The 12,750-nt window shown below is 36.8% G+C and overlaps 1 protein-coding gene across 3 annotated transcripts in view; it reads right to left on the bottom strand.

Moving 5' to 3' along the window:
- The window catches only part of STAM (signal transducing adaptor molecule), a 73,498-nt gene that overhangs the window by 21,995 nt on the left and 38,753 nt on the right, over window positions 1-12,750 (bottom strand). For 2 of the 3 annotated variants that reach the window (XM_003257686.4, XM_030819239.1), the window contains 4 exons: window positions 9,905-9,980; window positions 9,728-9,823; window positions 6,183-6,329; window positions 969-1,059 (listed from right to left, as the gene is read on the bottom strand). In XM_003257686.4, coding sequence (XP_003257734.1) covers window positions 969-1,059; window positions 6,183-6,329; window positions 9,728-9,823; window positions 9,905-9,980 — 410 coding nt within the window. The remainder of the gene's footprint in view (window positions 1-968; window positions 1,060-6,182; window positions 6,330-9,727; window positions 9,824-9,904; window positions 9,981-12,750) is intronic. The other variant, XM_030819237.1, reaches the window with a different exon arrangement.

Below are 12,750 nucleotides of genomic sequence, written 5' to 3' on the forward strand. Positions count from 1 at the left end.
TAAAAATCATAACAAAAAAGCAAACAACACTGGCCTTCTCAAAACTTAAAATTTCTACTTGATAAAATACACCATTACCAAATTTAAGGTCAAAAACGAGGAGGAGATATCTACAATAATTACAACAGATAACAAATTAATATTTCAAATAAAGACTTCTACACATCATTATTTTATTTAACAAAAGACAATTTACCCAAGAGAAAAACATAATGACCAGTGAATATACAAAAAAAGAACTGTCTCACTAGCAATCAAAAAAATTAAAATTAAAATAACAGGACATCATTTTAAACCTACCAGATTCACAAAAGTTAAACTCTTAAGACTACCAAGGGTTGTCAGATTAATAATAATAGCTTTCATACACTGCTAATGGAAAAGGAAATCATAGAACCATTTAACAAAACTGAAGATGTACCAATGCCATGATCCAACAATATTGCTTTTAGTCACACATAATAGAGAAAGTCACATATATGTGCACAGAGAATATGTACAAGAATACTCACTGCAGCTTAATTTTAGTAAAAAAAAAAAAATCAGAAATAATCCACAGGTCCATCAGTAGGAAGACAGAAAAATATGGTACCCTCATTAGTACACTGGATAGAACAGTTAATGGATATGCCACATGAATAGATCTCAAACATAATGTTGCATGAGAAAAGCAAGCGGCAAATGGCACTTCGAGTGTACTATCTACAAAAAACAAATTTGTTAGACACAAAAAAGCACTTGATATTGTTTTTGGATACACAGTATAGTAAAAAACTGTCATAAAAACATAGACTGAAAGGATACATGTGACAGTAATTGCCTCTCAAGAGGAAAGGAAAGAATACTGAGGAGGGCAAGAAAGCAGATTTCAGCTTTTGCTATAAAGTTCTATTTATTTTACCTTTAAATATCTCAGAGAAAAAATAAAGGCTTATGTTATTCCCACCATCAGGGACTTAAAAACGCACCTTTTGCTAAATCTTCTTCTTCTTTTTTGTTAGCCACAGTACCAGGATCCTTGGCTACAAGAGCTGGGCTTGCTTTTGCTTGTTCTGCAGCCTAACAAAAAAGAGGAACACAGTACTTGAGGGTTGTTATCAAATTCTCCTCCTCTTATCTACCCTAAGAATTTGCAAAACCTTTTCATCAATCTAGCACAGATTTCTGAAAGAAGAAATCCCAACTGCAGCAGCTTCCACCTTAAAAGGGAGAGGGAAATGAATCAGAATTGGAGGACACAGAGAGCAACTGGACACTTAGAGGAGGCAGCCTAGGCACACCCTCCCAGGTTTGTGCCAAGAGGTTCAACTAAAAGCATATGGTACACAAGTCAGAGAAGACAGACTAGAGAAGATTTCAACGTGTTTAAAAAAACTCCAAAACCAGAAAAGGGGATGGGAGACAGAAAGAGATAACTACTTTAAACATAAATAGTCAAAAAAAAAAATGTAATATCTATTAATAGTTAGATTTATCATTTCCTTTTGGATCAAGTGTCAGGATGTTATCTTCAGGAACTCAGATATATATATATATATATATATATATATATATATATATATATATATAAAACAATATAAATGTTCAAAAATCCTATTTTGTAAACCAAATTACAAGTAGTTAATTCTGAGAGTATATCACTGCCTCTATTAAATTGTGTAAATAAGGGAATGCACAACAAACAAACATATAAATCAATGCACACTTCTGGAATTACAAGCTTCTAAGCCTATGGGCTCTGTGGCCTCTCAGTTTTTGCCTAGCATTCAAGGCAAATCAGAATTTAGCCTATCTTACCAACCTCATTTCCAACCATTCTACCAGTTACCAGAAACTGCTAGCAGTTCCTGAGCAGTCTCTATACCGGTACTTTACAGGTCTCACACTCATTTGCTTCTACTTACAACGTTCTCCCCCTTTGCTCCATTCACTTTTTCCCTTTTGAGTTTGAACACATCAGTCAGTAATCAGCTAAAATATCACTGTCAGTGAAGCACCCTTAACCTGTTAATTACACATTCTCTTGTTTGTTCTTATGATAACACCTTTAAACAAGGTACTGTGATATGAGTGGTTAAGAATGTAAGTTGTGAAGTCAGACAGACATGAGTTCAAATCCCAGATCTACCACTTTCTAGCTGGATGACACTGGGCAAATTAGCCTCTTGGTGCCTCAAATTCCTCATCAATAAAATGAGTACAATATTAGCACCTACACCTCATGGGCACCTCACAGCCTATTTAAAGTATTAAATTAACACATGTGATTCCAAAATCAGATGAGATGGGTTCATTCAGGGTTTAAAACAAAAAGTATGTAACACTACCTCCGGGGCTTATAAGGTATGTAGAGGTAATACACATGACAACTACAGCGTAAATAGAGCTCTACAGATGCAAAGTTGCTATATTTTACATCAAATATTAACTCAAAGTAGATCACGAAAAGTTATGAATGTATATTGTCACTCCCGGGACAAACAATTTAAAAATGAAATTCCAAAAAACATTCAAATTGCCACATGTACGGCACTTAGAACACTGACTGGAACATTGTAACAGGCAATAATCTCAGCTTTTCTTATAATTGTCTGATTACATGTCTGTCTCCACAACCAGACTGTATGTTCCCTGAGGGAATGTGCCTAAATATTACAAGCAGTCAATCAATGTTTGTTGAGGGTATGAAAGGAAAAATATTCGACATTATAATAAAATACAGTTCTACATTCCTCACTTACTGGATTTCGTATTGTCAAACAAATGCACAGGCATTTATTTATTTATTTATGAGACAGAGTCTCGCTCTGTCGCCCAGGCTGGAGTACAGTGGCGCGATCTTGGCTCACTGCAAGCTCCGCCTCCCGGGTTCACGCCATTCTCCCGCCTCAGCCTCCTGAGTAGCTAGGACTACAGGCACCCACCACTATGCCTGGCTAATTTTTTGTATTTTTAGTGGAGACGGGGTTTCACCATGTTAGCCAGGATGGTCTCGATCTCCTGACCTCGTGATCCTCCCGCCTCGGCCTCCCAAAGTGCTAGGATTACAGGCTTGAGCTACCGCGCCCGGCCAGTCATTTATTTTTAGAAGAGCTGAGAAGAAAAAAACTTTTTGGTGTTCACGGAATACAACTTTAAACACTCTCAATTCTGACCTATCTCTAGTTGTAATTTTCTTTAGATGATGTTTTAATTATCAGACATTTCTGAAAACTACAGGTATGCCTGGTCAGAAATAACTTTTATGGTTTATATAAATTTTTGTTCACAATTTGGCAAACTTCACAATTAGATAGATTTGAACTTCTATGGTGTGTGAAGAAATCTCTACCAGTCGAGAAGTGCAGAAATAAGCTATGTGAAGCCGTATGTTTCTGAACTGCACTTTTTATTCAAAGTTCCTTTCTATCATCAGGTTCTAAATGTAACGATAACACTTGCCTTATTAAGCAGCCAACTACGGTAGCAGTGCTGCTAGCCTACTTCTATCTTTACATCAAAAGTTAGTGCTAACAGAACTGCATCAGCAGGAGTCTGGTGACTACCACTTTTCTTAATATTTTTACATTATTTTCTTCTGTACTCAGATGAAAAAAACATACTTAGAAAAATATATCTTCAGAGGTTTTTGTTAAGTATGCCCTAACAAAAATCTAGTCTGATGAAAACACAGTAATAACTTAAGTAACTAAGTGGCTTTAAAATCTACAGGGAGTTCTGCAGTTGAACTTAGATGATTTATTTTTTTCATTTAATGTGAAGCTCTTTACATGTAGGGTTTCTAATAAGCTTTTCAGAAACCACTAAAAAAATCATTCTACCTCATCATATTTTACTTTATATATATATTTCTTGTAGGTGAAATACAGCCACTATGATAAGATTAGCTGTTACATACTTTATAATATCTAGATCAAAGGATGAAAATTAAGTCCTATGTTTACTATTGCTCTTCTATGTCCTGAATCTCTTGAACAAGAGAATAAACTAGTTTCTCCACCAATCAAGACATAATGCTCTTGCCAGTGTTCACTCCACTGTTAGCCTGGTCTAGACAGACACATATTCACTAACCTCTCTATCAAAGAAGGCAGACTCGGGCAGTGAAAAGAACACTGGACTGAGAATCAGCATGCCTGTGTTCTAGTTCCAGCTGTCAACTATGAGTTGTGTCCCTGGGCAAGTCACTTAACCATTCTGAGTCTCAGTTTCCTCATCTGTAAAAATGAGCGGATTAGATTAGAGGCTCCCTAAAACTGTTTCCCTGGCTAACATTCTAGATTAACCAAACAAAGGTACATACAGCACAATCATTAATTCTTCCTTTTCTTACAAGATAAGTCCCTTTGTGGACTGAAATGCAGTTTTCACTTGCACTGAAGGCTGTCCTCTAGAGCAGCAGTGCTTCTCAGACCTCAACGTGCATATAAATCCTCTGAAGATCTTGTTAAAATGGAGATAATGAACCCATAGGTCTGGAGTGGGTTCAACCATGCTGCATTTCTAACAAGCTTCCAGATAATGCCAGTGATGCTGGTCAAACCATGTTTTGAGTTAACAAGAACCAAAGACTCTAGATATTTAGTGGGCTTGCATTTTCTCTACCTAGTGTAGGTGGGTTCTCTGCAGTGAGTCTACTCTTTGATAAACAAACATTGTTTTTGTTGTCAAGGAATGTATAATGTCTTGGATTATTCTGCTTCAGATTTTTCCTTAATTATACAGATTCTAGAAACTATACTGTGTAGTAAAACCCAGCTATCAGTTATGAATGACTAAATTTTCAAAGACATAATTTATCATTGTAAAGCCAATCATAAACCAAAATTTTTTTAAGAAGAAAAATGTCCTTTGCTCCCTTCCTCTCCCAGATACATTTTTGAGTCTTCACATCTCAAGAGTGCTCAGATAAACTGGAAATGCCTTGGGAAGAAAGCACATGTAGGTCTGGATGAATGTAGATAAGCTACATGACTCCCTGAAGTGGTCAAAACATAAGCCCTCCACACTCACAGATTTCTGTTCATGGTTTCACATCGCTCATTACAGTCTGTCCCAGTCAATAAACTGGAGAAAGACAGTGTAGTAAATCAGCACATATTTTAAGCCTCTTGATTAGTTGGGCATCCTAAAGGAAGGTTACCCAAAATAGAAATAGGAATAAAAAAGACATTTCTTGATTTTTTTTCTACACGACATAAAATAGAGACTGAATTTTTTTGGCACGAGGGCGGACAGGAGAGGAAAGTTAAGCTATTTAGCCATACCCACTGGGGAAAGGAAGACTTATGTACTCGTTGGCTCTTACTAAGGAGAAAATGCTTCAGGTGCTTCTCTTCCCATTTACCCCTTCTAGAGTCCTCTCATTGTTAATACAGGAATTCATAAATTTCCTCATCAATAGAATCTCTCAAGTCATCCCTAACTTTTAAGGATATCCTGATTTCTGAGCTGTCATTCTTTGTAGAAAATTATAGCATTAAGAGCATTTAAAAAGACAATGTTACCTAATTAATAAAGCTATTTTGTGTATATTATTAAAACTGTACTGGCCGGGCCCGGTGGCTCACACCTGTAATCCCAGCACTTTGGGAGGCCAAGGCGGGCAGAACACCTGAGGTCAGGAGTTCGAAACCAGCCTGGCCAACATGTTAAAACCCACCTCTATTAAAAAAAAAAAAAAAATTTCCAGGTGTGGCTGTGCGTGCCTGTAGTCCCAGCTACTCAGGAGGCTGAGGCAGGAGAATCGCTTGAACCCAAGAGGCAGAGGTTGCAGTGAGCCAAGATCACGCCACTGCACTCCATCCAGGGCGGCAGTGAGCCGACATCATGCCACTGCACTCCATCCAGGGCAACAGAGTGAGACTCCATCTCAAAAACAAACAAAAACTATATCAAAAAATTTCAAAAACTGCAAAATGTTAAACCAATTCATTTACAAAGAAGTAGAGAGGTTGGAGGACATTAATATTCCATTATAATACTTTTCTGGCACCTTTGAATGCCAGAAAACTAGTATCACTAACTAGCAATACAACTAGTTACTAATACAATTAGTATTAATAACGAAAATTCCTCTGAAGTAGTAAAAATTACCTGGGAATGAAGAAAAAAATTCAAATAAATATATCTATTTAAGAGAAACAAACTGTAGCACACACACAACTTCATTCCCAAAATACCTGAGAGCCAATAGCTGGGAATGTAACTCCTTGTTCCTTAAGGTTCTTAATCATTGCTGATATTAGACTAAGCTGTGGATCATTCTTAAATTCATCTGTCCATTCAACCATAAGAGCCTTTAATTTTTCACATACTTTAGGATGACCCTGTAAAATAGAAAAAGAAATAAAAGAGCACCGATTTCCTAGCCAATGATTTAATACAGACATTTTAAATAGTAAAGTTATAAAGTGATATTTTTTGAATCACAAGTTATGCATAGCTATAGACAAATAAGAAAATATAGTTATTAGAAATAAAACTAATGTTCACACTATGAAAAAACCCATCATGTATATCTCACTTCAAAATTAAAGCATTAAATAGGTAATAACATTTTGGAGATCTGAAAGGACTTTTCAGAATATTTTACAATGAAGCAAGGTTTGTACATCAGTAAGACAAGGAAAAGTGTTTGCTTTTTGCAAAGCAATAAAAAAGTTGGAAGGAGAGAATAAATGATACAGTTCCTTTATTCCGAATTCCTGACTTCTTAATGTTCATGACTATGCATTTTTTCCATGATGCTTAATTATCTGGGGCCTAATTTGAGGTACATTGCACGTTAATCATCTTAAAAATTTAATTTCTTCAAAATAACCTCTTTTTATTCTTTTTTTTTTTTTTTTGGTTTGTTTTTTGAGACAGAGTCTCACCCTGTGGCAGAGGCTGGAGTGCAGTGGCTCACTCTCAGCACACTGCAACCTCTGCCTCCCAGAGGGGGGTGGGGGGTGGAGGTTCAAGCGATTTTCCTGCGTCAACCTCCCGAGTAGGATTACAGGCGCGCACGACCATGCCCAGCTAATTCTTGTACTCTTAGTACAGGCAGGGTTTCACCATGTTGGCCAGGCTGGTCTTGAACTCCTGACCCCAAGTGATTCACCCGCCTCAGCCTCCCAAAGTCCTGCGATTACAGGCATGAGCCACCACACTCAGCCCAAAATAACGTAACTCTTTATGGTTGATGTATAACAAAGATCCAAGTTAGTCTAAGGCAGGTGTACAGGGCATTATTCTTCTGTATTAAAGAAAGAGATAAATGTAGTGAGTTTTCAAAATAAATTATTTTACTCATTGCTTATTAAGGAAAAAAACCTGGCCAGTTCATTAAAATACTAATGTATCTTCATAGTGGCAATAATTTGAAGTCTTGCTATTTGATGTAATAGACATAAAGAAACCTTCACAGATACCAGAGAAGAAATAACTCCTCTATGAAATGTCATGAATGTATTTCAAATCAATACTTACTAAATAATTGGCTAAAGCTTTTAAAAATGGAGGTTAGACTTTTAGATTACTCTATTAGAAGAAAAAGAATTCTTCCTAAGTGTACATGTAATCTGTATTTTGGTCAGGGAGCATATAGTGGATTTGTAAATGCTTTATTGAGACTATACATGAACTTAATTTGTTTAATTTTTAAAAATTTAAAAAATTTAAAAAATTTTTAAAAAGGGCAGGATGTTGGCTGGGCGCGGTGGCTCATGCCTGTAATCCCAGCACTTTGGGAGGCCGAGGTGGGCAATCACGAGGTCAGGAGTTCGAGACCAGCCTGACCAACATGGTAAAGCCCTGTCTCTGCTAAAGCTACAAAAACCAGCCAGGCGTGGTGGTGCATGCCTGTAATCCCAGCTACTCAGGAGGCTGAGGCAGGAGAATCACTTGAACCTGGGAGGCGGAGGTTGCAGTGAGCTGAGATCACTGTACTCCAGCCTGAGTGACAAAGAGAGACACTGTCTCAAAAAAAAAAAAGAAGGCGGGATGTTATTAAGCACAAAACCAATATGTTCATTGTAAAACATTCAGAAAATAAAGAGAAGTCCTCTTGCCTATAGGTAGTCGTTTTTGGAAATGGCTGTTTGCACTATTACACACAGGTAAGTATACCACATTTTTCACCTACATTACAAAAAACATGGTATTAGAATCTCTTCATAAACAGTTGTAATCTCGATGGACATTCAGGACATTAAAAGACATAATGTTTATTAATTAGGAGAAAATAAATATTAACTGCATAAAGCAGGAAAGGGAAAGAATTATCACTTAAACATGATGATTGAAAAGTACAGAATTTTACATTCTTACTATATTTCTATACTGCTTTTTTTCTACTGTAACCTGGAACTACTCATTTTTCCCAAAAACATGAGGCATTTTCCATTTTAACATACAAAAACTTTTTCTTGATTTACAATACTCCCCCTAAAAGAGCCAAAAATAATTACCTTTAGAATGCACAAATTTTTACTGGGGAAACTCACATATTACTAAGTGAAAATTTAAAAATGTCCTGAATTGTGTGACTGGAATTCTACAGTTGAGTGGGCAGTTGTAGGGTCCCCAGTTCTCCCTGCTTTCTTTCTGTGTCCCAGTAGAAAAACAGAGTGCCTTGTCCCGCTCTGTGACTCAGCCAGCTGCATGTTTTCCACCATAGGTTTGGACCCAAACTGGGGCCTTGAACATTCTCAGGCACTGATACAGTTGTTCAGGTTGTGGCCCGAAACACTAAAAGATCAAATATGTTGCTAAACACGTAGAAACCAGCCCCGACCCTGAGCCAAATTCCTTAAAACCTCCTATAAACTGCAGCCCTACTGTGTAAGTTCCCCTAATAAATGCTTTCGACTGATCACCCTGGCATTTAGTGCCTCCTTTTTTGGACTCTCATCTGGCCCTATCTGGAACAGTTTAGGGTAGTCCCTTGTGGGAACTCCCCCGCCACCACTTTTGAGGCAACTCCAGCTGTGGGTTCGGCCAGTAAGAACAGCAGTATAGTATTAAAATCCTGTGATGGGGCCGGGCGCGGTGGCTAACGCTTGTAATCCCAGCACTTTGGGATGCCGAGGCGGGCGGATCACAAGGTCAGGAGATCGAGACCACGGTGAAACCCCGTCTCTACTAAAAATACAAAAAAATGAGCCAGACGTGGTGGCGGGCGCCTGTAGTCCCAGCTACTCGGAGAGGCTGAGGCAGGAGAATGGCGTGAACCCGGGAGGGGGAGCTTGCAGTGAGCCGAGATTGCGCCACTGCACTCCAGCCTGGGTGACAGAGCGAGACTCCGTCTCAAAAAAAAAAAAAACATCCTGTGATGGCCAGGAAGTGGCCTTAATGATAAAGATAAAAACTCAACGGTGCCATAGACTTTTGGCAGTATTTCTGAAAGGTTCTCCATTAGGAAAATACCTTGTGCCTACAAAAACAGTACCTAAAATAGACTGATATTATTTAATTAGATATAGAAATACCTGTTTTCTTATCAGATGAAAGTATGATGGAAAAGAACAGGTTAAAAATACTCTAATATGGCTTGAAAAAACTAACTCAAAGTTACATGAATCCACAGTCTCTTCAACAAAACATAATATTTATTTATATACTGGATAGACACAGCCTAGAAAGGATTTCTTAAAAAGCACAGAATAGTCCTTTGTGAAGATTTAAACAATAAAATATGTGAAGAAAGAAGACTGTCTTAATTTCTGGAAATAATGCTCCTTACCTTATTTAATACGTTGCTTACTTCACTAGCAAAATCTCTTGAACATACTTCTAAATGAAAAATTTTGCCACAGTTTGATACACATGCTCCTAGAAGCTAAAAGCACAAAATCAGAAGTTAAAGAGGCTCAACTGTGGCAGATAATTTTGCGGTACAGGTTAAAACAAAACCACTCACAGTCAAAGCTTGCATAGCAACGTGAGGATCTTTGTGGTTCACTCTTCTCATAATAGACCGAAGACAATCCTTAGGTCTAAAAAATAAGAAAAGTAAAAATTACTTAATAATACATCTGGCTTCCCCCTGCCCCTTAACTGTTATAGACCAAAGACTACGATAAAAAGGGAGACTACGATAAAGTAGACAAATTTAATTTTCATTAATAACATGGTTGAAAAACTGTAAACTAGTTCCTTTAAATTTTTCAAACAAAATTAACAGGCTCTCTTATTAGTAATCGTAGATGAGGCATTTCAGGCTAATTCTGGGTAGGAAAAAAAAAAGCGTTGAAAATAAAATGGTAGGCCATGACTTCCACTTCCAACCAGGGTGGAAAAACAGACCAGACTTACACTCCCATTGTAAACAATTAGAAAACTGGAAAAATAGATTTAAAATACACACTGAGGTTAACTTTTTAAAGACATGAAGCCATAGGCAGCACTGAATGATAATCCCCAAGAAGGAAAATGAATTAGATAAGCCAGAAGTTTGCCTCAACTTTCTGCCTAGAGGCACTTTCCAAGTATCAGTGAAGACTTTCTGAAAAACCCACTCATGCACAGGTAAAAAACTCCATGAAACTGGTCAAAAAGTGACGAGGGCGATATGCTAAAGAGATCCAAAGCTCACACAGTTGTCAGAGATGAGACCACAGTGAAGCATCTATTGAAAATCCAGAGCATTCAGTGGATATACAGGGGAGTTTAGACCCTAGCAACGCAGCTCAACCATACCTACATACCGCCTAACAACATAAGCCACAGACAAATGTAACAACTTCTGAAAAAATAAAGTCCAATACTCCTTAACAGGAATACAACACCTGATGCTCAACAATGTAAAATTCAAAATATTAAGCATTCAATAAAATGATATGACGACATGATATGAAGAAGAAAACTACCATACACAACTAGCAGAAAATTCAGTCAACTGAGAATGCAGAAATAACAAAGATGATGAAATTAGCAGTCAAGGACTTTATATAAGCTATTATATATATTTATAAATATATATTTATATAAGCTATTATAAGTATGCTGGAAATCATCCACATAATGATGAAGAAATGATATATTAAAAAGGGCCCAGAAAAAAGTCTAGAGACAAAAAATATGAAAAATTAAAAAGTAGATGGAATTAATCAGGTAAGAATGAAAGATCAGTAAATTTGAAAATATGCTGAAAGTATCCAAACTGAAGTACAGAGAGAAAAAAAATGAAAAAATTTAACAGAGAGCCACCATTACAAATACTTTTAAGAGAGAAATGAAAATAAAATAGCTTGGGTGCAGTGGCTCACACCTATAATCCTAGCATTTTGGGAGGCCTAGGCGGGCAGATGGCTTGAGTCTGGAAGTTCGAGACCAGCCTGGGCAACACTGTGAAACCCCATCTCTACAAAAAATAATACAAAAATTAGCCAGAAATGGTCCCAGCTCCTAGGGGCACAGTGAATGGCCTGAGGTTGGAGGTTCACTTGAGCCCCAGAGGTCAAGGATGCAGTGAGCTGTGATGGCACCACTGTACTCCATCCTGAGAGATAGAGTGAGATCCTGTCTCAAAAAAAATGTTTTAAATTAAAAAAAAAAACCATAAAAACTATTTGATTGATACACAAAAGATAGAAAGAGAAAACAGAAGAAACATAACCAATCATCTAGAAAAATGGCAGATTAAGATTGTAAACCAACTACACTTGTATCAATTCACTACTGTTAGCAGTTTTCATAACAAGGAATACTAACAGGGATAAAGAGAGACAGCACATAATAACAAAACGGTTAAGTCCCCCAAGAAAACATAATTCTAAATGTGCATGAACACAAAAATAGAACTTCAAAATATATAAAGGAAACATCGATAGAGCTGAAAGGAAAAACAGACAAATCTACTGGAAACTTCAACATGGCCCCTCAATGACTTGATAACACAAGAAAAAAAAGTACTGATATGGAATACCTGAATGACACTATCATGCAACTTGACCTGACTGGCATTACACAACAATCCACTCACTCATGGCACTATACCCATTTTTTTTCATGCGCATGGAAAATTCAACAAAATGGACTACATTCTGTCCTATAAAACAAACACTGATAAATTTAAAAGGACTAAAGTCATACAAAGTACATTCTTTGACCATAACAAAATTAAACTACAAATTGATAACAAAACGATAGCATAAAAATACCCAAATATTTGGAAATCAAATAACAAGTATCTAAGGCTTACATCAAATGAAATCACAGAACCATAATCTCCCTTAAGGACATGAAAATGAAAGCATACTATCCAGTACTCTTTATAAGAATGTTCACAGAGGCTCTGTTCATAGAGTCAAAACCTGGATACTATCCAAATGCCCATCAACAGATGAATGGATAAATTGTAATATATTAACACAATACCTCTTCCCCAAAAAACAGGAATATTGATACATACAAAAATTTGAATTCATCTTAGAAACATACTTAGTGCTAGTCACAGGAGTACTGACAATACCATTTCATTTTATGAAATTCTAGAAAAGGAAATTTACTCTATAGTGACAATGCATATTAGTAATTGCACAAGTGGAAGGAACTTTTGGGAGTGATTAAATCCTATCTTGGTTGGGATGATACTTATATAGGTGTATATATTTGTCAGAACTCATCAAACTATCAAACCATACACGTACAAGGGATGCTTTTTGTTGTAGATAAATCATAGGTCAGTAAAACAGATCTATTTAAATGACAGGCCAAGCACGTAGCAAACATGCATTTCATGGGCATGCTTTATGGTAATTAATG

This window comes from Nomascus leucogenys, chromosome 9, assembly GCF_006542625.1.
Source record: "Nomascus leucogenys isolate Asia chromosome 9, Asia_NLE_v1, whole genome shotgun sequence".
In the NCBI taxonomy this organism is placed as follows: Eukaryota; Metazoa; Chordata; class Mammalia; order Primates; family Hylobatidae; genus Nomascus; species Nomascus leucogenys.